A 23,719-nucleotide genomic window follows, 5' to 3' on the forward strand; every position below is an offset into this window, starting at 1 on the left:
CCAGCAGCCTTTGTTGAAAAGTCTGTCTCTTGTCCACTGAATGGCTTTTGCTCATCTGTCAAAGATCGAATGACTGTATGTCTGTGGATCTGTTCCTGGGCTTTGTCTTCTGTTCTGCTGATCGACTTGCCTGTTCCTGCACCAGTACCTGATTATCATAGTTTTATAACTAAGTATTAACGTCGGGTGGTGCCAGTCCTCTTCTCCTTCAATATTGAGTTGGCTTTTCTGGGTCTTTTGCCTCCATAGAAACTTTAGGGTTAGCTGGTCAGTATCCACGAAATAACTGGCTGGGACACAAATCCGCTCCTTAGGGGCCGCTCTTAAATATGCATTGCCTGACAGGGAGTATCGTGCACTGATGAAGGAATTACTACAGAAAGTGAGACGGCAGGGCAAGACCGGCAGCTCCAGTGGCACCTGTGGTGATGTAAAGGGCCTCGCAGTGTCTCCTGTCATGATGAATGTGTTCTGGGGCCTTGTCGGTTTCTTGGTGTCTTGGTTCATCACTAAGAGTCCCACCCGGGGAGTTATCACCACGCTGGTGACCTGTTTCATTTGCTGATCTCTCTTTGTTTTGTTTTTTTTTTTAAGATTTACTTTATTATTTATTGAAAGAGAGAGGGAGGGAGGGAGGGAGGGAGGGGCAGAAGGAGAGAGAATCTCAAGCAGATTCCACACTGAGCACAGGGCCCAACACAGGATTTGATCCCACCACCCTGAGATCATGACTTGAGCTGAAATCAAGAGTCAGATACTTAACCAGCTGAGCCCCTTAGGCTCCCCACCCCCGCTTTTTTTTAAAGATTTCATTTTATTATTTATTTGAGAGAAGGGGGGCTGCTTCGGCTCCTTCGGCTGATTGCAGTACTGGCCCAACTCCACCCCTTTGGACCTTCTGGTATCACCAGCCCTAAGGAGGAAGTCCCACTCCCCAGCACTTGCTCATTGGGGCCACAAAGAATTCTTCAAGTTGCAAAGTCACCTCCAAACCCAGAACACCTTCTTTGACTCACCTCTTCTGGCCATCAGCTGCCTTAAACATCCACACCACTTTTCGGATATCTTATTCTACAACATAGTATTTCTTCCTGTCACCTTTTTTATATTTTGATGAATTATGCGCCTGCTTAACCCAAAGTGTGCTGACTCTGTAAAATGTTTGTGTGCTCTTCTGATACAACATTGTAAGAAGGTGCTATTCTTCCAAGAAACACATTGCTTTCCCCCTTGAGACCTGGGGCTTTATAGATGACTCCAGCCTGCCCACAACACAGGAATTGGCAAAGTATCTAAAAACAGTCAGGAGTCTGTGAGACTCCAGAGGCACTGTCAGTAGAAGGGCATGTTTGCAGGGAATATCTGTCCCAATGGAATTACACCAAAGTGTATTTTCAGGAAAACTTTCTTATTTCTGCCATCTTTTGGAATAAAGTATTTTCCTGCCTCCTAAGAAAAAAAATAGAATTAATATGAAAGACAGAGCCCCAAATAAACATGCCATGGAAGAGATGGGGACACAGATCACACAGGGAGGTGTATGAAAAGTATTATGAGTGAACTCATTGAGATAAGAGGAGGTATTGCATCTTTGAAGTTAGAACAAAAAATATTTTAAAATCACATTCACAAAACAAAATCAGAGCTTTTGAATTTAAAAGTACTCTAGGAGATATGAAAGTTCTGACAGGTGGATGACAAGATAAAACTGACAGGAATCTTCCAGAAAGAGAAGATGTGGGAAATTAAAGAGGAAAGATAGTCAAATTGGAGGATGTGTCCAGAAGGCATCAGGTTGCCTCAAAGAGAAAAGGAAAGCAAGGAAAAGAATGGCCAGGACTTAGTCGGAGGAAGTATTCCAGAACTGAAGGGCTTGAGTGTCCCAGTGGAAGAGACCCCCACACACACACAAAGGACTCAGCATGGGAGGGGGGCACACATGGTACCCGTCAGTGCACCTCAGACAGCCTGGAGTGGAGCAGAGAGGCGATCTTTCAGGGCTCCCCAGCCTGGGGGTGGGGGTGGCAGGGAGCAGACACAGGTTACACGGACATGATTGGTCTCAGAACCCTCCAGAACAAACCTGGAAACTAAAGCAAGTGAAGCATACCCTTCAGACTCCTGAAGGAAAACTATTTCCAGACTAGAACTGTGTGGCCCAGCACCTCATCTGGCTTGGTGAATGTTCCAAACACGCCCGACAGGAATGTGCATTCTGTAGTTACTATTCCATAAATATCAGTTCAAGATGTTTGTTCAGATCATCTACGTCTCTACTGATTTTCTTGTTCAGCTGTTCTATCAGTTTGACAAAGGGGTATTTGGTGTTTCTGTTGTATTTGCAGGGATGCTCTGATACAACATTGTAAGAAGGTGCTATTCTTCCAAGAAACACATTGCTTTCCCCCTTGAGTTTCTTTTATTCTGTCAAATTTTGCTTCAGTATATTGAGGGCCTGTGAACAGGTGCATAAATGTTTGACTGTTATGTCCCCGTTATGAATTCCCTCCTGTAGCACTTACAGAATTACAAAGCATCCCTCTTTGTTTCTGATAATACTCTGCCTGGAGTCTATCTTTTTAATAACAGTTTTATTGAGATATAATTCATATGCATAAAATTCAGCCCTTTAAGGCACCCAATCCAGTGGATTTCAGTGTATTTACAGAACTTTAAAACCATGAGGAGTTTATTTTAGAACAATTGTCACAGAAAGAGATCTCACGCCCATTGACAGTCATGTCCCATCTCCCATCCCCTTCTCTTTGCTGCTATAACTAATCCCACCATGAAATTTTGTGTGCAGGTACTTGTGTGAACCTGACTTCAGTTCTCTTGGGAATGCGCCTGGGAGTGGAGTTTCTGGATCATCTCATATCTCTCTGTTGAACTTTTTGAGGAATTTCCAAACTGTTGTTCAAAGTGGTTGGTCTCTCTTTTCTGATATTAATATAGCCATTCCACCCATGGGAAATCTTGTGTTAATTTGCTTTCAACTGCTCTATGTCTTTGTGCACACACAGCATAGTAGGTCTTTCTCTATAATCAGATATTTTTGTAATATCTGCCTTTTTCCTGGAGTTTTATCCCATTAACATTTAATGTACTTATTGGTGCCATTCAGTGTAGGTCCACCAGTTTATTTGTTTCTATCTGTTCTCTTTTCCTCTGCTCTCCCTTTTCTGCTTTTCTTGTATTATTTGACTACTTTTGTTTATTTACTTATTTGAGAGTGCGAGAGGGCAGGGGGCGGGCAGAGGGAGAGGAAGAAGCAGACTCCCTGCTGAGCAGGGAGCACAGTGCAGGACCTGATCCCAGGACCCTGAGATTATGCTCTGAGCCAAAGGGAGACTTTCCACCGACTGAGCCACCCAGATACCACCCCTATTTGACTACTTTTGGAACTCCATTTTAATATACTGGCTTTTTGCTGTACTTTACATTCTTTTTACTAGTGGACTCTGGGATTATAGTATATATCCTTGACTTTTCAGTGCACTTAGAATTCATACTGCACAATTCACATGAAAATATAATAACCTTACAACCATATAGGTATGTCTGCCTTGCCCCTGCTTTCGTGTACACTACAGTGTCACAGGCATCACATCTACTGACATTGTAAAGCCCACAAGAAAATATTATTTTTCCTCAGTCACACCTATTTTTTAAATAAGAGGGAAAATAATCTTTAATATTTTACCATTTCTGATATCCTCATGCCTCTAAGACCTAGTATGATTCCCCTCTAGCTTGAAGAACTGCCTTTAACGGCAGGTCTGCTGTCAACAAATTCTCATGGTTTTCATTTATCTACAAATATTTTTATTTTACCTTCATTCTTTTTTTTTCTTTTCATTTTATCTTCATTCTTTAAAGATATGTTCACTGGATATAGAATTCTAGATTGGCAGTTATTTTACTTCCACAGTTTAAAAATGATCCACATTCTTGCCTCCACAGTTTCTGATGTGAAGTCCACAGTCATTGACATTATTGTTCTTTTATAAGGAATATGTTATGCTTCTCTGGCTGCTTTAGATTCTCTCATTTTACCTTTGGCTTTCAACCAATTGGCTATAATGTTCCTGGGCATGATTCTCTTTATATTTATCCTGTTTGGGACTTACAGAGTTTCTTAAATCTGTAGATTTATGTCCTTCAATTGATTGGGGAAGTTTTCAGTCATCATTTTTTAAAAATATTTTTTCTGACAATATTTTCTCTTTGTTCCTGGATTCCAATTTTCTCCCCTTCTTGCACTCAAAATATTAGACCTCTTGACACTGTCCCACAGTCCTTAAGATTCTGTTCACCTTTGAAAATCCTTTCCCTCTTTTCTTCACATTAGATAAATCCTACAGATGTTTCTTCAGGTTCACTTTGTCCTGCCATACCCATCTCTCTATTAAGCCCACCCAGTGCCATTTTTTTTAACTTACAATGTTGTATCTTTCAGCTTTAACATTCTCACTTTTTACAGTTTTTATTTCTTTAATGATATATTCTGCATTTTATGCAATATGTTTTCCCATACCAAGATGAGTATTATTATAATAGCTGCTTTAAAGTCCTTGTCTTAGTCATGTCTGGGTTCCTCAAGTAAGTTTTCATTGTATCCTGAATTTTGTGAAGGTTATGTTGTGACAATCGATTCTGTTACATTCCTTGGATGAGTGTTGATATTTGCGCTCTAGCTGGTAATTCTCTTGTTAGTCTCAAACTGCAAAGTGTCTAGCCTACAGTATCAGCAGCTTAAATTCAGGTTCAGGCACTTTGGCCTCATCTGCAAGCTGCATTGGTCAGGCCTATGCAGGCACAGTTCATACATTCATCAGAGATCTGAGGAAAGTTTACACACAGAACATGGAGCTGCCATTCTCTTGCTCTCTCTTTTCTGGGATTCTGTCCTCATTTTGGCAGCTGTGGACACTCCAAGTTCTGTCCTCTGATCTCCTAAGCCAGAAAGGCTGCAGTTTTACATTAGAGTTTCTGATGACCTGCATCACGCTGTCCATGACCCAAAAATCTGCCTACCTTGGTTCACACTGCAGAGCTTTTAAGGAGTTGTTCTTATTTGAGTTTGGGGGTAGGGGGATTATTTTGTCCAGACTTTGTGTTACCTGTAGAGGAGATGATCTTAGGAACTTTCTTTACCTTACCCACCAACCTTGAATTTTCTACCCAGTCAGAATACCAGTTAAGTGTTCAGATAAAACCATTTTGTTGGAGGTGCCTAGGTGGCTCAGTCAGTTAAGCATCTGACTCTTGGTTTCAGCTCAGGTCATGATCTCAGGGTCATGAGATTGAGCCTCACATTGGGCTCCATCCTGGACATGGAGTCTGCTTAAGATTCTCTCTCTCTCTCACACTCCCCCCCCCCCCACTGGCTCACTCTCTCTCTCTCTCTCTTTCCCTCTCAAATAAATATTTTTTAAAAAGTCATTTTCTGATAAACAATGTTTCAAAAACAAACAAACAAACTTCTCCCAAACTCCTTTTCTCGGGAAGCTATTAGAAAAGGTCCTTTACCAAAAATTAGGCTTTATGCCAAAGAACAACCAATATGTACAAGAGGTCTGGGATTCAGGTGACCCAACACAAGAACAAATTGAAAGGAATCCTGGGAACACAGGCATAGAGAACACTGAGCCCACAATTCGCAGAGAAGAGCAGAAGTCTTCGGGAGCAATTTCTTCAACAAGATAAACTTAGCAAAATACTCAGCATATTTGAAGATTTTGAAAAGAGATTTACATAATTAGGAAGCATTTGGATTAGAATTACTGTTAAGTACATAGAAAATTAAACCAACAAACAAACAATAGAAAATTATTTCACCGCAGGGAAAACATAATGTATGGGAAAAGACAAAGTAATCATAATGTACTCTATGGCTTAGCTATGAGTAGATATTATGCAGTCGTGATGTTAAATCCTGAGTGTCGATCTAGTTGGAATTATGATAGAACTCTAACCTGAGGGTGGAAGTCCTGGGAGGGGGCTGCGGGGTATGAGAGAAAAGACCTGAATACTAGTGATTCTCAACTGAGGGCGACTCTGACCTCCCATGGACATGTGGCCATGTCTGGAAACACTTTCAGCTGTCACATTTGGGGAGAAGGGGATGTTGCTAGCAGCTAGAGTATAGAATCCAGGGATGCTGTTCGACACTGTCTCCTGTACACACGCAACAGAGAATTCGTTGGTCGTCCATGATTGCAACTGTGCCACCATTCAGAAACCCTGAGCTGAACCATCATTTGCCATAGTGGTGTGTCAGCAGACAACATCTAAACAAACATCAAGTAGCAACTACGTAAGCATGTTTAGAGACACAGGGATAGTGAGAAGTGGGCCCTGGGTGGGGCGTCCTCTGAGTTTTGTAACAAGCCTTGTAGAGCTCTGTCTCTTTAAACTGCATATGCGTGTGAGTCTTATATTTTGAGTGACAATTTGAGTGAAAGAAGAGAAGTATCAAAGTGCAGAGGAAGGCCTGTCTTCCTGTTCTTCACAGAGGTTCTCTGCACTGTGGTGGGTGCCAGACTCGGGTTCCTGCCCTCCATCAGGATGCAGCCACGGTGTACTCCCTCCTCAGGTGGCTCCATGTCCGTACACGAGAACAATGAATGGAGAGGTGTGCTGCTCTTCCCTCCGGTTAACTGGATGCATGACTTGTAATCCATTTCTTTCTTAGAGGCTGTAATCCCAGGAGCCTCCGGATTTGGGTTAACCTTCTACACGTGTGGCAGGTGACTGTGGCACACACCTCCTCCTGGTGACAGTGTGCCAGGATCGCAGGCCCGGGTGTTTTTGAGGGACACTGGAGCCGTGGAAGCTCAACACACCAACCAGAGCATCTGAGGAAACAGCAAGCATTTCACACGCTCAGTCTCTGAGGCTCTGTCACAATAGACATAGTTCAGAGCATCTGTTTTAGGGCCAGTAGCTGGTTCCAAAGTCCTATTGTGGGTTACAGTGAATTTTGAGTTTGTTTAAAGGCTGGGAAATCCTAAAGCAAGGCTCTGCACTTGCTCTTCTGGGTGCCTGGTGCTGGGCAAGAGAATGTAGCTGAGTGTCCCGTCCTGCCTTCGGTCCTGGTCTGTGGCTTCCAAGTTGAACGGTGCTGCCTTGCACCTTTGCCTGCTCTTCTCACAGGAGGGTATTTGTAGGCATCACAGCACATGCCATGTGGCACCCCTGTGCCCTCGCTGTCAGAGTGCTCACCTGCACACTGGTGGCTGATCCACAAAAGCCAGAGCCACCCAGCCCACGGCTCTGACCTTGGTGTGTGTCTCACTCTGAGGAGAGGACTCCATCCAGAGCAGGATGAGAATTTGAGATGGGGCTGGTGAAGGGGAGCATGCACAGGGAAAGGAGAGCATGAGGGTCCCAAAGTCAGAGCAGATTTGAGAAGCTGGTCCTTCTGTCCAGGAGCAGCCATCACACTTGTCCTCACTGGGGAGCAGAGGCAGCTGGGAGTGCAGTTCCCACCTTTGGGTGCCTAGCCCGAGGAGGAACCCCTGGGACTTGCCAGCTGGGACTGCCAGAGGTGAAGCTGCCCCCCTGCAGGTGGAAGGAGGCCAGGCCCGGGGCACCGCCACCACCCATCCTCCTACAGAGGGGCTCCCTCGGCCCGTGCCTGGGCCCGAGCTTCCCTGGCCCCTCCTGCCTGGGCCTGTTGTCTCAGGTGGCACTCAGCACACCTGGAGTTACATTTGTGCACTGACTTGTGTGTGGTCAAACCACCCCCCCCCCCCCCGCTGCCGCCCATGAGAACATGAGCTCCAAAGGGCACAGATGGACCGCCCAGCAGGAGCACTCCTGATGTCCTGGCTTTTAGTGGGTGCTCTGAGCAAAAGTGGTGGATGAGTGCATGAATGAGTGAATTCTTTTTTTAAAAAAGATGTATTTATTTGAGAGGCGGGGGAGAGCAGGGGAAAGGGCAGGGATAGAGGGAGAAGTGAACTCCCCGCTGAGCAGAGAGCCCAATGTGGGGCTCGATCCCAGGACCCTCAGACTGTGACCTGAACCAAAACCAAAAGTCAGACCCTTAACCGGCTGAGCCACCAGGCGCCCCATGGAAGAGTGAATCTTTGAGCAAGAGTTACTTCTCTGGTGCACGAACGGGATGTCATTTCCCGGGGCAGCTGCGACATCTCCCACCATGGGTCCCACACGGAGTACCCCGCCGGCACTCCGAGGCTCTCCTGGGAGAGTGTGCCTGTAGTCAGTGTGGGGACCTGGTTGCTCGGCCATGGGAACTGAGAAGTCACCAAGCCTGTCAGCTTCTCTGTTCAAGGCCACCTTGCACAGAAAGGTTTCTAGGGAATCCAGAGCAGGACAAAGTACAGCAAATAGGGATGTGGGCTGTGGGGTGGGCAGAGCTTGGGTGCTTCTCACTTGTTCTTTACAACCTGGGGCTTTTCAACAGGGCACAGGGGTGGTTATGGACTCCACCATCTGTGGGTTCACTCCCTCTGCCGCCCCTCAGTGCGGGGTGCTCACCCCTGGAGCGGTGGGGATGGTAGGTGCCAGAGCCCCCCCCAGCGAGGTCCCATTCAGTGGGCTGGAGGCATGGAGCCCCAGCACCCAAGATCCCCCCACTTCCTGGGCTCTCACACACCCAGTCCATCCTGTCTTCGTTCCCTGACCCAGCAGTGGTGGTGGGGGTGGTCAGAGCAGGTCGGCCGTGAGCTGAGCCCCAGGAGATGCAGTCCCGCCCCTGCCTGCGTGCCAGTGCCACGGGGACAGACGGAAGTTAGGGACAGGCCGCGGCCAGGAGCCACCAGGAGGCTGCCAGGAGCTCAGCCAACACCAGAGTGGCCGCGGTGAGGGGACCTTGCCTAGGGTACCTGGATGAGCAGGCCGGTGGACCTGTGGCCCTTAGCACCTTGTCAGCCAAGTTTGATGCCTTTTCCAGCCTCCCAGCAGGAGAGGAAAAACCAGGGATCGCCTAGAGGAAATGGGCTGCTTCCGTGTGATGTGTGTTCCCAGAATATGTGAGAAGCAATTAGTCTTTCCTCTTAAGTGTGAAAATGGAAGGTGTTAGGGCTACACCCTGGGACCCTGGAAGTCTCCTGTCTGGCTTTTCCCACGTGGCTGGTGGCCAGGGACTTGGCCCCAGGCCTGCCGCAGTGCGCACCTGGGCGCCGGGATGAGCTGGGAGTCCGACCTGGCCGCCCCGGCTGCGAGCAAGGGGCCTGCAGACCCCCCATCCGCCCGTCCGTTCGTCTGTCGGAAGCTGGGCTCTCGCTGCCCCGGGAGGGTGCTGATCCCTGGGCTCTCGCTGCCCCGGGAGGGTGCTGATCCCTCCCGCCCACGTGGGCCCCCTCACCACAGCCCGTCTTCCCGCAGGTCAACAATGAGAACGTCGTGAAAGTTGGCCATCGGCAGGTGGTGAACATGATCCGCCAGGGAGGGAACCACCTGGTCCTCAAGGTGGTCACCGTGACCAGGAATCTCGACCCGGACGACACCGCCAGGAAGAAAGGTGCCCACCCCGCCCCACCCATGCCCTCCAGTCTCCCGCCCACATCTCCTCCACTGGGGTGGGGGGTGGTCCCCCAATAGGAGGAAAATAAACCACAAAAGGAGGTTGGGAGAGGATGCGGGCCTGGCTGCCAGGCAGCCCCGAGGTCCACGTGAGAGGACCTTGCTCTGATGTGGGTGGCAGCCAGGGGTCCCCTTAGTCACCGGCCCACACAGCTCAGATACAGCTGGACCAGACTCCCCTCTGCAGATTTCTGCTCAGGGAGGGCAGGGCTCCCGAGTGCCAGGTGTGCTTCGGGGCTCAGCACAGAGGACAGGGTGGTCCAACCCATCACGGCCCCAGTGGAGGTGGGTGACCACTGCTGCTCCTCCCCCTTGGGGGACGCCCACCTGTCCACCTTCCCTGTGGGCTCAGGGCCACCTGCTCCCAGCTTGTTCTGGAAGCACAGGGCGGTGGGGGGGGGTGACATATTGGCCACGTTCCCACACCTGTCTTTCCCGTCTGCTCCTCAAGCTCCCCCGCCTCCGAAGCGCGCTCCGACCACGGCCCTCACGCTGCGCTCCAAGTCCATGACCTCAGAGCTGGAGGAGCTCGGTAAGAGTCGCCCGTCTGGCCCGCCCAGCCCCGCGCTGTCGCCAGCACCTGTGATGCAGTGGGACCCGCCTCGGTGCAGCCTCAGGCCATGCATGGCCTTTGCTCGCTTGCTTGCCCCAGTCCCTGCCCCCGAACCCCAGGAATGGTGCCGGGAACCCTGCGTGCGGGCGGCACCCACATTGGCATCTCCGTGGGAATCCTGCTGGCTTCGGGGGTGGTTACTAGTTTTGCCTTTTCCTCTTTTCGGCTCATCTAACATTGTTTTGTTTTGAATTTTTGGGCCTCTCACTAGTGGATAAAGGTAAGTTGCCCCACAGTGTCCCCTAAACAGCTCCCCTGCTGTCTAGGGCCCCCCAAAGTCCGCCTCACTGGTGCTCTGTGCACACCTCAGACCAGAAAACTCTGTCCCTGGGGTTTGGTGTAGATAGGGGCGGGGCTGGCAGGCCCATCAGGCTGCACACTAAGGACTCCTGGTGTCTTCTAGAAGGTCTGCAAGGAACCAAAGGGCTCTAGCCCTTGCTCCCACCCCCCACCCCCCAGATAGACAGGGAAGAGCTTGCAGAACAACAGGGGCCCTGGGTCCAGCAGCACTGGGGACTGTTGGGGAGGGAGGACCCCAGAGCTGTGCGGGCCACCCGGATGCTGGTTCAACATCATGCTGGGGCGTCACCCTGCAGCCTAGGGACATATTTGGAAGGAAGCTGGCTCTGACCACACAGAAGTGGGGAGCAGGCTGACATGCTCACTCTGCGGAGAACATGGAGAGGGGTTCACTAGGTGATGGAGAGTGAAGGATGTCACCCAGCTGGCCCAGCGGGGGAACGTCTGAGCACCCCTCACTCATGTTTAACTGGACGTCACTCCCACTTGATCCCAGCCTTCACTGTGAGAGCATCTGGACCCTCTCCCCAGAAAGCACAGAGCAGCCCTTCTTCCTTGCAGCTCCTCTGGGGAGGGAGTGTCTCCTCTGCAACTGCAGAGGGTCTCCACTGCTGCAACCAGAGGGTCCTTCTCCAGGACCTAGCCACCTCCCAGCTAGCAACCCTCACCACTCACTGTGTTCTAGCACCCAGGCCTAGCCTTCTAGAAGTCGGCACCCCTGCTGCAGCACTGCCCACCCCCCACCCAGAACCTGTAGCTCCCACAAGCCCCTCTTCTGGCCCCCTCTCTGACCGCATCTTGTCCCTCCACGCAAGGCTGGCCAGGAAAGCCTGACCATCCCCGCACACCTGGCCTGGCACCAGGTGGGGATGACGACAGAATGGACAGCATGTGCCACCCTGACTTAGCTGTGGCCCATCTCTCCCGCGTGTGGGGTCTCGGGGCTCCTCCTGGAGTTGGCTTCCATTCTCACCACGTTGGCACAGTCCTGGGGGGGCAGGGGCTCAGCAGGAAGGACGCTCCGGGACAGTGCCTCATCCATAGCCAGGAAGCAGGTTTACCAGCTGGACGTGTGGGTCATTGGGTTCCTGGGAAAGCCAGGTTCCTGGGAAACCCCCAAGAGCTGCAGGGAGGGTTAGGCGTCCCGGCTCCCGAGCCAGGCCCTGGGGGAGCGCTGCCCTCATGGGACTCACGCTCCCCTTTCTGTTTGCAAGCCTCCATCCGGAAGAAGAAGGGTAAGGGGCGAGCCTGTGTCTGTTCCTAGCCCCCGCCCGCACACCCTCTGTGGCTGTCGGCGTGGCGTCCAGATGCCATGACCTTGCGTTGTCTCCTCCCTGTTCTGAGGCCTGCGGAGGGCCCCCTCCAGACCACGTCCTGTCAGTCTGTCCCGTCTGCTTTGGTTTTCCCATCGTGGTCCCCCCCAACCTGTTGTGCATCCCCCCAGAATTGTGTCCTCATTGTCATGACTGTTAAGGCCCAGGACCCTCGGGCTGTCACAGCCAGGCCTGCCCTACCAGGGGACGGCCTCTACCCATGTCCAGGCCACATGCAGCAGGTGGTCAGGGTGCAGGCCAGCAGAGCCCCTGGCACTGGATGGAGGGCTGGAGCTCTGACTGCTGGCCGCCTTTGCCATGGGGCCAGGGGCTGCTCCCCCCCACCCTGCCCGTGAGCTCCTGGAAGGCCCCTGGCTCTCCCAGAGGCCTGTACATGCCTGCTGCCTCTGAGCTGGCAGGGAGGATGGTCGCCATGCCGTGAACAAAGACACATGTCCCTCCTTCCCCAGCATCCACATTCCGGGGTGTTTCTCAGTTAGCTGCTGGAGACAGCTAACCCCAACAACTGAAAGAAGAAGCATAGTGACTTCAAAGCTGCTTTTGGGGGTGGGAGGAGCATGGAGTGGACCCCACCATGTGACCCCAGGCACTGAGGGGAAGGCGCAAAGCAGAATCCTGAATGCTGAAATCGGGCGGTAGGTCTTCGAATCTGGCAAGGCAGCAAGGACAGGATCACGGTCCTGGAGCACCAGGACAGAGTGCCTCCTTTCTCCCCATCCCCGGCCTCCACCCCCAACCCCGGGGGCTGCCCGGGAAACTCCCAGTGGCCTCTCCAGGGTCGGCCACCGAGTCAGCCATGTGGTGGGTACCCAGGACACCGCTTCCCGGGCCTGAACATGCCTTCAATCCAAGCCAGCACCCAGGAGGTGCACTGCCTAACAGAGCGGGCCAAAGAAGTCCCGTGGGCTGCACCCCCAGGCCCCATCCACTCCGCCCTCCTCCCTTACTGGCACCTCCATCAGCCAGACACCCCAGCCTGTGGGAAAAGACAAGTCACAGTCCTATGGCTGGCATGGCCCAGAGCAGAATCTACACAGAGGACAGGCAAGAGACCCACCTTGCTCTGAACAGCCGAGAAGCCTGGATGCGATTTGAGACTGAAGGCCCCTCCCTCATATTTCCTGACGCCCAGCGAGAGCAGGAGGCAAGTGTGCGGCCAAGACCCCAAAGGGCCCAGCAGCCATGGCCCACCCAGCAGCCGTGGGGTGCAGTGCAGGGCTCCAGTGGCCCGTGCCAGCAGAGAGGCCCAGCCCCTCGCTGCAGTGAGGGAGGAGTCCAGCTTCATCACGCAGCAGGGAGCAGGGAAAGAGTCAGACACGCACAGAAGAGGCCACATAGGGAGGGGTGCAAGGGGCCAGGAATGAATGCTTGGCGCCCCTGAACCTGGAAGAGGTGAGAAGGATCCTCCCCGGGAGCCTCCAGGAGGAACCATCCTGCCAACACCTTGATTTGGGCATTCTGGCTTCCAGACTGATGGAGAATAAGCTTCTTTGTCCTGAACCTGCCATGGCGGTTTTAGGAAACTGTCACAGCAGTGAGAGGACCCCAGCCCCGGCCCCTCTGCGCTGACACCTGCTCTGGCTACAGGCAGTGGGTTTACAGCTCCTCATCTTCCAGTCTTTCTTTCTAGGACCTGCCCTAGTCCCTAGCATGTTCATGGGCACAAGGGTGAATGGGTTCCTGGGAGAGCCACTGGCCCCAGGCACCTCGGGGGACAACGGGCCATCCGGCCACACCCACAGGCCTGTTCCTTGGAAGGTGGGAGACTTCTCAGGCCAGGAACAGCCCACTGGAGTCCAAGCGGACGTCCCCATGTGTCCACACCTCCTGGGGAGACTGAGCCAGAGGGACCCTTCTGGCCGCACCCGCTGCTCCCAGAGCCTGCCGCTGGTCTTAGCCTCGGGGGCTGGTGGTTGTGTTGTCATCTTGTGGGGAAACTCCTGTCCAGGCCTCACCCTGAGGTCTGGTTCGTAGGGCATGGGTTTCCGCAGCAGGAGGGCTCAGGGCACACTGGATGACTCATGTTGAAGCCTGCCTGTGGCCAAGGGTGTGCCCCTGGGTGGGGTGGTGGGGACTCCTGATGCTCCGTCCTCACTGCTCTGATTCCCATGGGTTACCTCGCCGAGCTGCCAAATCTGCCACCTTCCTGCCTAGAGTATCACCAGAAAGCTTGCACTTGAAGGACAGTGAGCATCACACCTGTCTGGGAGATGGCCAGTTTGCTTAGAAAATTAAAATACAGGGCTGCTTCTGGAGCCCCCTCATCAAGTCTCTACTAGCAGGTTTTTTATGAATTGCTAGTTTTCAGCTGTGTCTGCAGGACTGCTTTCAGCCACTGAGGACGTGGTTTTAGGACTGCAGAGGGCTGGACTCTTCACCCAGAGCCCCTTAATAGAGACCCAAGCCCCAGCTTTCGTACATGAAGCACTATAATCCTTAGAGCCTCGCAGCCATGGCTCATGTTCTGGCAAAGCAGCCCTCAGAGACCGGGGCTTCATGGTCCTGGGTGAGGCCGGTAGGCTCCCTCTGAGACAGCAGCCAGGAGGGGACCCAGGCCCCCAGGGAAGCGTCTCCATGCGAATCACACAAACCACGCTAAGTGGCTGTCACCGGAGCAGTGGTAACTCCCAACCTCACCCCCCACAACCCAAGAGCTCTGCTATTCTGGCTCAAACATTTGGGTGGAGGCAGGAGGGCCGAGGTGTAAGACGAAGACGAGGTTATCCCTCAAGGTGGCTATGGCTCCAGGCCACGTACCCTCTCGATGCAGGGTGAGTGTGGTGTGGACAGTGCCCTGGCTTCTCAACCAGCTGGACTAGGCAGACCGTTCTGATGGCAATCCTCAATCTCTGGCCCGACGTGGGGTGCTGAGGCTGGATGACCCCGACTGGGGCCCGGTTTTGCGTTCATGACCTTCAGCATCTCAGATCCGGACTGTTCCAGGTTCTCATCAGGGGGAGAAGGAAGGCATTTAGAATTTCCACCAGGAACTGCTGCTCCTAACACGGGACCTTCACCTCACCTGTGCACTCCCAGCATTCAAGGCGTATTTTTAGGGTGCCGGCCATCTTCTCAGGGGCTCCAATCCCAGTCTGCCATTGCTTATTACAGGCACGTGAAGACCCCAGGCGGTATCCGATGCCAGGCTGCAGACCCGGGGCATGCCAGGGGGAAGGGGGTTGAAACCAAAGCAACAGCTAGAAACAGGAGGCTCTCCAAGATGCTACAGGTTAGCTCTGCATCACAGGACAGTGTCCTGCCCTGGGGTCCCTGCCCCAAACCATGCCCGACGTGGCCGGCAGCACAGACAGTGCTCCACCTGCGGTGACTCCCACAGGACAGGTGCTGGGCTCCACTCACTACTCTCTGCATCCCGGAGCCACGGGGGGAAGCCTCACTGAGCTGCCACAGCTAGAGTGGGACCTGGAAAGAGCCAGAGCCCACAGAGGCTCCCAGCTCCGAGGACACTAGACTCTCTCCACACCTAAGCGGAAGCAAACCGACCACCACCGTGAGGGGCCGGGCTTCCAGGCATAGGCCACGAGGACCAGGGAGGCTAAGCAAGTGCCCCTGAAGCACCACCACGAGAGAACTCTAAGCCACATCAAGGGTGCGGCCTGGCTGGTAGGACAGGCTTGGGAGTATTGCACAGAAGCAAATTAGACTCCAGCCACGGAAGGAACCCCAGCCCAGAGGAAGCAGCTTTCTGGGCAGGGGGAAGAGCGGGTCTTCTCTTCACGAGAGAGATGGGAGAGCATGTGTGTCATGAGAGAGGGCCTCCCTGAGGCTCCTCTGCCTGAACCCCTTGACCTTAGCTCGCTGGCAGGTGAACTGGGACAGGGTCCAGGCCACGGCAGGCATCTTCCAGACAGTTTCAGGCTTTGCAGGCCACAGGCTCTCTGGCACATTCTCCTTCCCCTGCTTTCAACAGCCTCTGGGAAATGTGAACAGTCTGTGTAGATGGAGAATGGCAGGTAGGACTTGACCCCAGGGCTATGGTTGGCCGACCCCTGGCCCAGGACACAGCTCGGAGCAGGAGCCTTGTAAGCAAATACTTGCACATGTCAGAGTCCTACCTGGGTGCTCTGGGTGCTCTGGGGGGCTGGAGTGGCCCAGGTGGCTGCCTGCCAGGTCCTCCAGTCTCCCTGCCCACACACACCCTCCCTCCTGCGGGTCTTCTCCTTGGCACCTCTGGTCTGGGTGGCTCTGAGGGTGTCGGGTTCCTGGGGAGCTTTTCCAGGGGGCTAACTGTTCTTGGGAAGCCCCAGTACAAATGGCTGTCCCACCCAGTGGGAATGACTTGACATCCAGAGCTCCCATCTGCTCCAACCCTCACATGCTGACCTCACAGCTCAGGGCCTGGGCCAGATGGCCGTTGGGGAGCAAGGAGGGTGCTGTGCCTCACCAGCCTCACGCTGGCTTCGTGCTAACTTGGCCACAGTCTTTCTGGAAGGGGACTCAGGTGTGCCCCACCAAGGACCCTTGCTCTACAGGGTCTCGGGAATCCTCCAAAGCCAAGGCATCAGGGCAATTCTGGGATGTGCTGAAGTTTTTGAGTTTTCCAACAAATTTAATGTTTCAGTTAAATTTTTTTTAAGTTTTTAATTTGTAAGAATCACTTATAACTAACCCTCGATTTCCTTTTCACAAAGAAATGAGACTGTAGAACTGTTGGGAAATTGCCCAGGCAGCATGGGTCTGGCCTCCGGAGCTGGCTCCCAGCTGGCTCCCCGGCTGGCTGCACCCACTGCCCCCAGCCCTGGGCCTTAGGGCCTTATACCCTGGCAACTGTACGTCATTACAAAGGAGCCTCTGAGCTCTTATAAAGAACAAACGTTGGTTTAGTTAACACAGTGGAGTAAGTCCCATCAGCACAAATCAAATGGCTACAGGGAAGATCTGACTTTTGGAGAGTTTGGGGCTGCCAGGGCCCAGGCTGTGTCACCCAGGGCCTTGTTCCCTGTCTTGTCTACGTGCGCCTCCCCGGGGTGACAGGGTGGGAATAGACTGGTGTCCTTGTGAATGCATGTGGCAGAGACATGCATGCCTGCTCCATTCTGCAGTGCCGTGCACCCGCTTGCATGGTCGAGGCCGGAGCAGGCAAATAGCTGCACACGTGTGGAGGGCATCTTGCCAAAGGCAGGCCCCTGGTTGTGTTTCAGGGGCTTCAGCCACTGACACCTGTTCCCACCATCGTGTTCACATTGCAGATAAACCCGAGGAGATCGTCCCGGCCTCCAAGCCATCCCGTGCTGCTGATAACGTGGCCATGGAGTCCAGGGTGGCCACCATCAAGCAGCGGCCCACCAGCCGGTGCTTCCCGTCCGTCTCGGACATGAACGTGAGTCACTGGCCATGCCCTGTGGGGTGATGGGCGGGCCATGTGGACAGGGTGCTCCTCACCATCGCCCAAACTGGGCCACCCGTGTTCTGTCTCCTGGTGGCAGGTCTGAGTGCCCCCTGTCACGACTACATAGTACCTTCGTAGAATCTGGCTTAGACTAACATGCTTGGTTTCCCCTGGTTTTACCTTAGACGGTAATACCCATAAGCGTCGCCCACCGGACAGGATAGCTTGGTGTGCTGCACATTAGAACACAGAGCGGCTAGCAATGACCACGGGGACATTCTCACTCTGGACCCCCCATCATCTCCAGAACTCCAGGGGGGGGCTTCCACAAGCTCCGGACAACCTCTCCCTGCAGAGTTAGCCCTCCCCCAGGTCCCACCTCCCCATCCTCACTGCCTGCCCAGTTTGCAGCCTCTGGCTGCACTTCAAGTACCCCTCACCCACAGCGGCCCCAAAGCTTTCCAGCCCAGCCTCTGGCCCCAGAAAGCCAGGCATATGCCCTGAGCCCAAGGGAGACTGTTCTGGTAGGAAGACTGTCTGGGGGCCTGAGTACAAGATGCACAGGAGCTTGCACATGTTTCCACCAGGCTCCAAGTCACCCTCCGAGGCACAGGGTGGGGGGCCCCTGGCAGCCCTGGCTTTACAGACAGGGAATCTGCTTCCCAAGTGAAGGAGGTAAGCTCTAGGCTCCTGGCGGGCCAGCACACCTGCTGCGGGCTCTGTGGCTGGGCAGCCTTGGCGCTGTGAGCAGTCCAGCGGCCGGCTCCCTGACACTGGCACCTGGCCTGCCCTGTCCCATGCTGTGGAGGGAGACAGAGGCTCCTGCCGGGTGCGCACTCCCTACAGCATCCGCCCCGACCCCTTCTCCCAGGCTTGTTGGCCAGACCATAGCTCCACCAAGCACACCGGCGCTCAGGGTGCAGTGTTCAGGGAGAACCTTTCCAGGGTCCCTGAGGCTGCTGCGTCCTGTCAGGCTCGGCTGCATACAGCTTGCTCCTGGGAGCATTATGGGAAGCCATGTTATGGGCCCACTGCCCAGGGCTGCTGTGTCACCCTCTGGGCCTGGTGGCCATGGTGGGGCTGGACGGGGCCTATCTTACTCCGGGCTCTCTGGTTTGCAGTCTGTGTACGAACGACAGGGGATCGCCGTGATGACGCCCACTGTTCCCGGGAGCCCAAAAGGCCCATTTTTGGGCCTCCCCCGAGGTACGATGCGAAGGCAGAAATCAATAGGTAAGAAGCATGGCCTACACGCACAGACGTTGCCCCTGGCTCTCAGAGAAGCCCTCAGAGCCCCTGGACAGAGATGCCCACTGGGCCCTGCCCTACCGCCCCCCCCCCCCGCAAGACTCACCCCTGAATGCCCCCGCAGACTGAAACTCCTGCTGGAACAAAATGCAGCCTTGCAAGCCACATTATCTGCGCTACTACCCGCAGAGTGAGGGAACACGTGTCAGGATGGAGGCAGAGGGCAGGCCGGGGTGACCAGCAAGCCCCCTCCATTGCCCTGTGGGGATCAGAATGGCCAGTGGAGGGGGTCCCATGCTCCGTGCGATCCCCACGTTCCCTGCATCGCCCAGAATGAAACTGCCATGTTTCACAGGGTGAGCGCAGTGGACACACTTTCCAGGGGTGGTTGGGCCAGGTTCCGGAACTCTGACAGACTTAACGTACTGTGTGTCGTAGAAAGCCGCATACCTCCTTGTTAATGTCCCAGTGACACCCCCAGACACTTCCAGGCAAAGTGAATGTGGCCCTGCCAGACAGCTCCTCTGTGAGATAATCTAGCACTGTCCTTACCATGTAAATTCTCAGAGAGGCCGGGCCACTGCCGGACACTGGTGGATCCGGCCAGCCCGGGCCAGCCCTTGGGGACACCGTGGGGCGATGTCTCCTGCGCTGCTGTTTGGGGGCCTGACTCCTTTGTCACTAGTGCAAGGTGGCTCACACTGGCAATGACAGTAGTGAGCATGGTGGAGGTGGCGTCTGGCGCTCCTTAAACCCGCCCTTCCCAGGAGCGCAGGCCACCACAGAGTAGCATAGATGGCATCTTGTGCCCCAGCTCTGTACCTGGCTAATAACAATCGATTTCCTCCTGTCAGACAGCAGAATCTTTCTATCAGGTTAGTGAACCTTACAGTTTGCAATCTGTGATCTGAATGCAACCCCTATACTTACTTCATAAGGTGTATTCTTAAATTATTACTCCTTGGGAACATCACTGTCAGGCAACCCACCTAGCCAATGGTCTAGAAGGCCTTTTAGCAATTCGTCTGTTTGATGCCAAAATACCCTCCCACAGGAGTACCTTAAATTGGGAATACCCTTATCGAATGGAAATCTTCATTGGAATAAGTTATTGTAGTTTGTCCTAAAAGTTGTTTTGATTTGAAGTAATTCATTTCGTGACCTCTCTGAGCACCTGCATGCCCCCCGCGTGAGACCCTGGAACCTCCCATCCGTGGGTGTCTGTGTCTGTGTTCTGCCCCCGTCTCCTGGAGTGCATTCTGTTGATGTTTCAATATCTCGAACTATTGGAAAGAGAGTCTTTAAAGCCCACACAAAGGACCCAGGCCCAGTGAGGCCGGACGCCCACCAGCTAGCCCGGCCCAGAGGGTCTCAGGAGGACCCAGAGGGGCTCTGAGGCCAGTGGCCCAGGGTTTGCTCTGGATGCTTCAGGAGGGGTCTGGGCCCCCTCCCCTCAAGGACGTGTTGAGGAGCTGAAGGGCCTTCTTCACCTCACAGCCATCCTCCCAAGGGAGTGCCAATGCCTTCGAGTCCTCGGGTGGCCCAGAGAAGTCAGGCAACAAAACGGGCTCCTGTCACGAGGGCAAGGCCAGCTCTGACACCCCCCAGCAGTGGCACCACATCACACGGGTCTGGCCTCCGATGGGCAGCACAACAGTCTCGACCCACAGACTGCCCCGGAGCCTGGCCACACCAACAGGACAGCTGCATCCGGACCCAGCCATCCCCAGCGCGTGTTCACGCACACCCACATGCTCGCACGCAGCTCGTGGCCCCGGGCACCCGCCCCGGCCTCGCACATCCTTCCCTCCCCCTGCTCTGGGCACTGCACACAGAACACCTCAACAGCACGCACTCGATGCCTCCCAGCACCCTTCTCTTTTTTCTTTTCTTTCCCTGTATCCTTTCTTTTCCTTGGGGGGCTCAGATGGGCCACGTAAGCTCTTGGCATTGTGGCTTGTGCTCTGTTCTGTGAACAAGTGTGCACCCTGGTTCCTTGTGAGTGTGCAGATGTAGTGTGTTGCACAAACCTAGGAGTTTGGTGGGGCGTCACTGTCACGGTTTAAAACTTAGCCTGCCTTCTCCTTGCAGGAATAACGGAGGAAGAGCGGCAATTTCTGGCCCCTCCGATGCTGAAGTTCACCAGAAGCCTGTCCATGCCGGACACCTCCGAGGACATCCCTCCCCCACCGCAGTCCGTGCCCCCATCCCCACCGCCCCCGTCCCCCACCACCTACAACTGCCCCAAGTCCCCAACCCCGAGAGTCTACGGGACCATCAAGCCGGCGTTCAATCAGAACGCTGTTGCCAAGGTGCCGCCCGCGGCTCGCTCGGACACGGTGGCCACGGTGATGAGGGACAAGGGGCTGTACTACCGGCGGGAGCTGGACCGCTACTCCCTGGACTCCGAGGACCTCTACAACCGCAGCGCCGCCGCCCAGGCCAACTTCCGCAACAAGAGAGGCCAGATGCCCGAAAACCCCTACTCGGAGGTGGGGAGGATCGCGAGCAAAGCCGTGTACGTCCCCGCCAAGCCCGCCCGGCGGAAGGGCATGCTGGTGAAGCAGTCCAACGTGGAGGACAGCCCCGAGAAGACGTGCTCCATTCCCATCCCGACCATCATCGTGAAGGAGCCCTCCACCAGCAGCAGCGGGAAGAGCAGCCAGGGCAGCAGCACGGAGATCGACCCGCAGGCCCCCGAGCAGCCAGGCCAGTTGCGGCCCGACGACAGCCTGACCGTCAGCAGCCCCTTTGCCGCCGCCATCGCCGGGGCCGTCCGTGACCGGGAGAAGCGGCTGGAAGCCAGGAGGAACTCCCCGGCCTTCCTCTCCACAGACCTGGGAGACGAGGACGTGGGCCTGGGGCCGCCCGCCCCCCGGGTGCATTCCTCCAACTTCCCCGAGGAGGCCGGCTTCGGCGAGGAGGACAGCGCCGAGCCACTGTCGTTGCCCACGCCGGGGGCAGTGCCCAGGGAGCCCGAGAACCACTTTGTGGGTGGTGGTGAGGCCGCAGCTCAGGGGGAGGCCGGCAGGCCGCTGAATTCCACATCCAAAGCCAAGGGCCCCGAGAGCAGCCCCGCGGTGCCCCCCAAGAGCGGCAGCGCAGCCAGCCCTGAGAATTACGTCCACCCGCTCACGGGCAGGCTGCTGGACCCCAGCTCCCCGCTGGCCCTGGCGCTGTCCGCAAGGGACCGAGCCATGAAGGAGTCCCAGCAGGGCCCCAAGGGGGAGGCCCCCAAGGCCGACCTCCACAAACCTCTCTACATTGATACCAAAATGCGGCCCAGCGTGGAGGCAGGCTTCCCCCCGGTCACCAGGCAGAACACGCGGGGACCCCTGAGGCGGCAGGAGACAGAGAACAAGTATGAGACGGAGCTGGGCAAGGACCGCAAGGGCGAGGACAAGAAGCACATGCTCATCAACATCGTGGACACGTCCCAGCAGCGGTCGGCCGGCCTGCTGATGGTCCACACCGTGGACGCTGCCACGACCGACCACCTGCTGCAGGAAGAGGAAGAGAAAGCCGACATGGAGGCGAAGCCAGACCACTCGCTGTCCGAGGTGCCAGAAGGCGCTCCCGAAACCGAAGGTGCTTTACAGATCTCCGCCAGCCCCGAGCCCGCCGCCGCCGCGCCCGGCAGGACCATTGTGGCAGCGGGCTCCGTGGAAGAGGCGGTGATTTTGCCATTCCGCATCCCTCCTCCCCCTCTGGCATCCGTGGATCTGGATGAGGATTTTATTTTTACAGAGCCATTGCCTCCCCCCCTGGAATTCGCAAATAGTTTTGATATTCCCGACGACCGCATTGCTTCTGTCCCCGCTCTCACGGACCTGGTCAAGCAGAAGAAACACGACGCCTCCCAGTCCCCCTCGTTGAACCCCAGCCAACCAGCCAACTGTGCAGACAGTAAGAAGCCGGCTGGCCTTTCCAACTGCCTGCCTGCCTCCTTCCTGCCGCCCCCTGAGAACTTTGACGCAGTCACGGACTCTGGGATCGAGGAGGTGGACAGCCGGAGCAGCAGCGACCACCATCTCGAGACGACCAGCACCATCTCCACGGTGTCCAGCATGTCCACCCTGTCCTCTGAGGGCGGGGAGAACGTGGACACCTGCACAGTCTATGCAGATGGGCAAGCATTTACGGTGGACAAGCCCCCAGTACCTCCGAAGCCAAAAGTGAAGCCCATAATTCCCAAAAGCAATGCACTTTATCAGGACGCGCTCGTGGAGGAGGACGTGGATAGCTTCGTCATTCCTCCCCCGGCCCCCCCACCACCGCCAGGCAGTGCCCAGCCTGCCACCAAGGTGACACCACCAAGGACCTCCAAGCTGTGGGGGGACGTCTCAGAGGTCAGGAGCCCGATTCGCTCAGGCCCAAAGGCAAACGTTATCAGTGAATTGAACTCAATCCTGCAGCAAATGAACCGAGAGAAATCGGCAAAGCCGGGGGAAGGATTGGATTCACCCACAGGAACCAAGCCTGCCAGCCTCGCTCCAAGGTAAGTCCTACAGTTGGCTTAGACACAGACTGTCCCGTGCCGGCCTTCCTGTCTCGTCCAGTCACTGCCGACCAGGAAGGGCCCTCCGGGAGCAGCCAGAGCGGACGTCAAGAGGGGAATCCATAACGCCACTGTGCTGGCCGCATGTGTTACACACCGCTCACCCCACTCTCCTGGACTCCGGCACAGCAGAGTGCACACCGCAGCCATCCTGGCAGAATGTGGCACCCCCAAGTACAGACCTGTAATAAAATGCAGCCACACAAGGCCATCCCCACCGTGGCTTCCAGACAGGGCTCTGGTCCCTGTCGTTCTATGTCTTCCACATCTTTGCCAGGACCCCCAGTAAGATCAGAAGCCAGAACCGAGCTCCGCCAAGCTGGCTGCAGGGGAGTAGCCATGCCAAAGGAGAGCGGGCGGGGTGTTGCATGCGTGCACGTGTGATTAAGTGTGAGTGGATGCTCCTCGCTTCCTCCCGTCACTGATAGGTTGGTTGGAGAGCTGGGGAGGTGCCGGGTTGTGGCTTCACTAGTGAGCACAGAGGGAAACACCCCACCAGCCCAGCCCACGAGGCAGGGACCACAGAAGAAGGCATCCATGCTTCCCCCAGGGTGGCCACGCATGGTTTCACACACAGTTCAAGGTGCTGCTTTGCGGTGCGGGGTTAGAATATGAGGGGTCACTTCTAAACGCAGCCATGAGGCTCTGCCAAGGCACGCCATGCTCTAGAGGGCCCCTGGCTCTCTGCCTAGAGCTTTGGGGTGATTCTCAACTAGAGCGGTTAGCTCCCCCGGGCCCTCACGGTGCTGGGCGTTCCCCGT

At 55.1% G+C, this 23,719-nt stretch overlaps 1 protein-coding gene across 3 annotated transcripts in view; it reads left to right on the forward strand.

The window, feature by feature from the left end:
• Positions 1 to 23,719, forward strand: part of SHANK2 (SH3 and multiple ankyrin repeat domains 2) — a 509,904-nt gene that overhangs the window by 473,607 nt on the left and 12,578 nt on the right. For 2 of the 3 annotated variants that reach the window (XM_038563628.1, XM_038563630.1), the window contains 8 exons: positions 9,358 to 9,493; positions 10,007 to 10,087; positions 10,380 to 10,388; positions 11,683 to 11,703; positions 17,013 to 17,143; positions 18,274 to 18,385; positions 19,255 to 19,275; positions 20,492 to 22,898. In XM_038563628.1, coding sequence (XP_038419556.1) covers positions 9,358 to 9,493; positions 10,007 to 10,087; positions 10,380 to 10,388; positions 11,683 to 11,703; positions 17,013 to 17,143; positions 18,274 to 18,385; positions 19,255 to 19,275; positions 20,492 to 22,898 — 2,918 coding nt within the window. The remainder of the gene's footprint in view (positions 1 to 9,357; positions 9,494 to 10,006; positions 10,088 to 10,379; positions 10,389 to 11,682; positions 11,704 to 17,012; positions 17,144 to 18,273; positions 18,386 to 19,254; positions 19,276 to 20,491; positions 22,899 to 23,719) is intronic. The other variant, XM_038563629.1, reaches the window with a different exon arrangement.

The sequence above is a fragment of the Canis lupus genome, chromosome 18, assembly GCF_011100685.1.
Source record: "Canis lupus familiaris isolate Mischka breed German Shepherd chromosome 18, alternate assembly UU_Cfam_GSD_1.0, whole genome shotgun sequence".
Taxonomy (NCBI): Eukaryota; Metazoa; Chordata; class Mammalia; order Carnivora; family Canidae; genus Canis; species Canis lupus.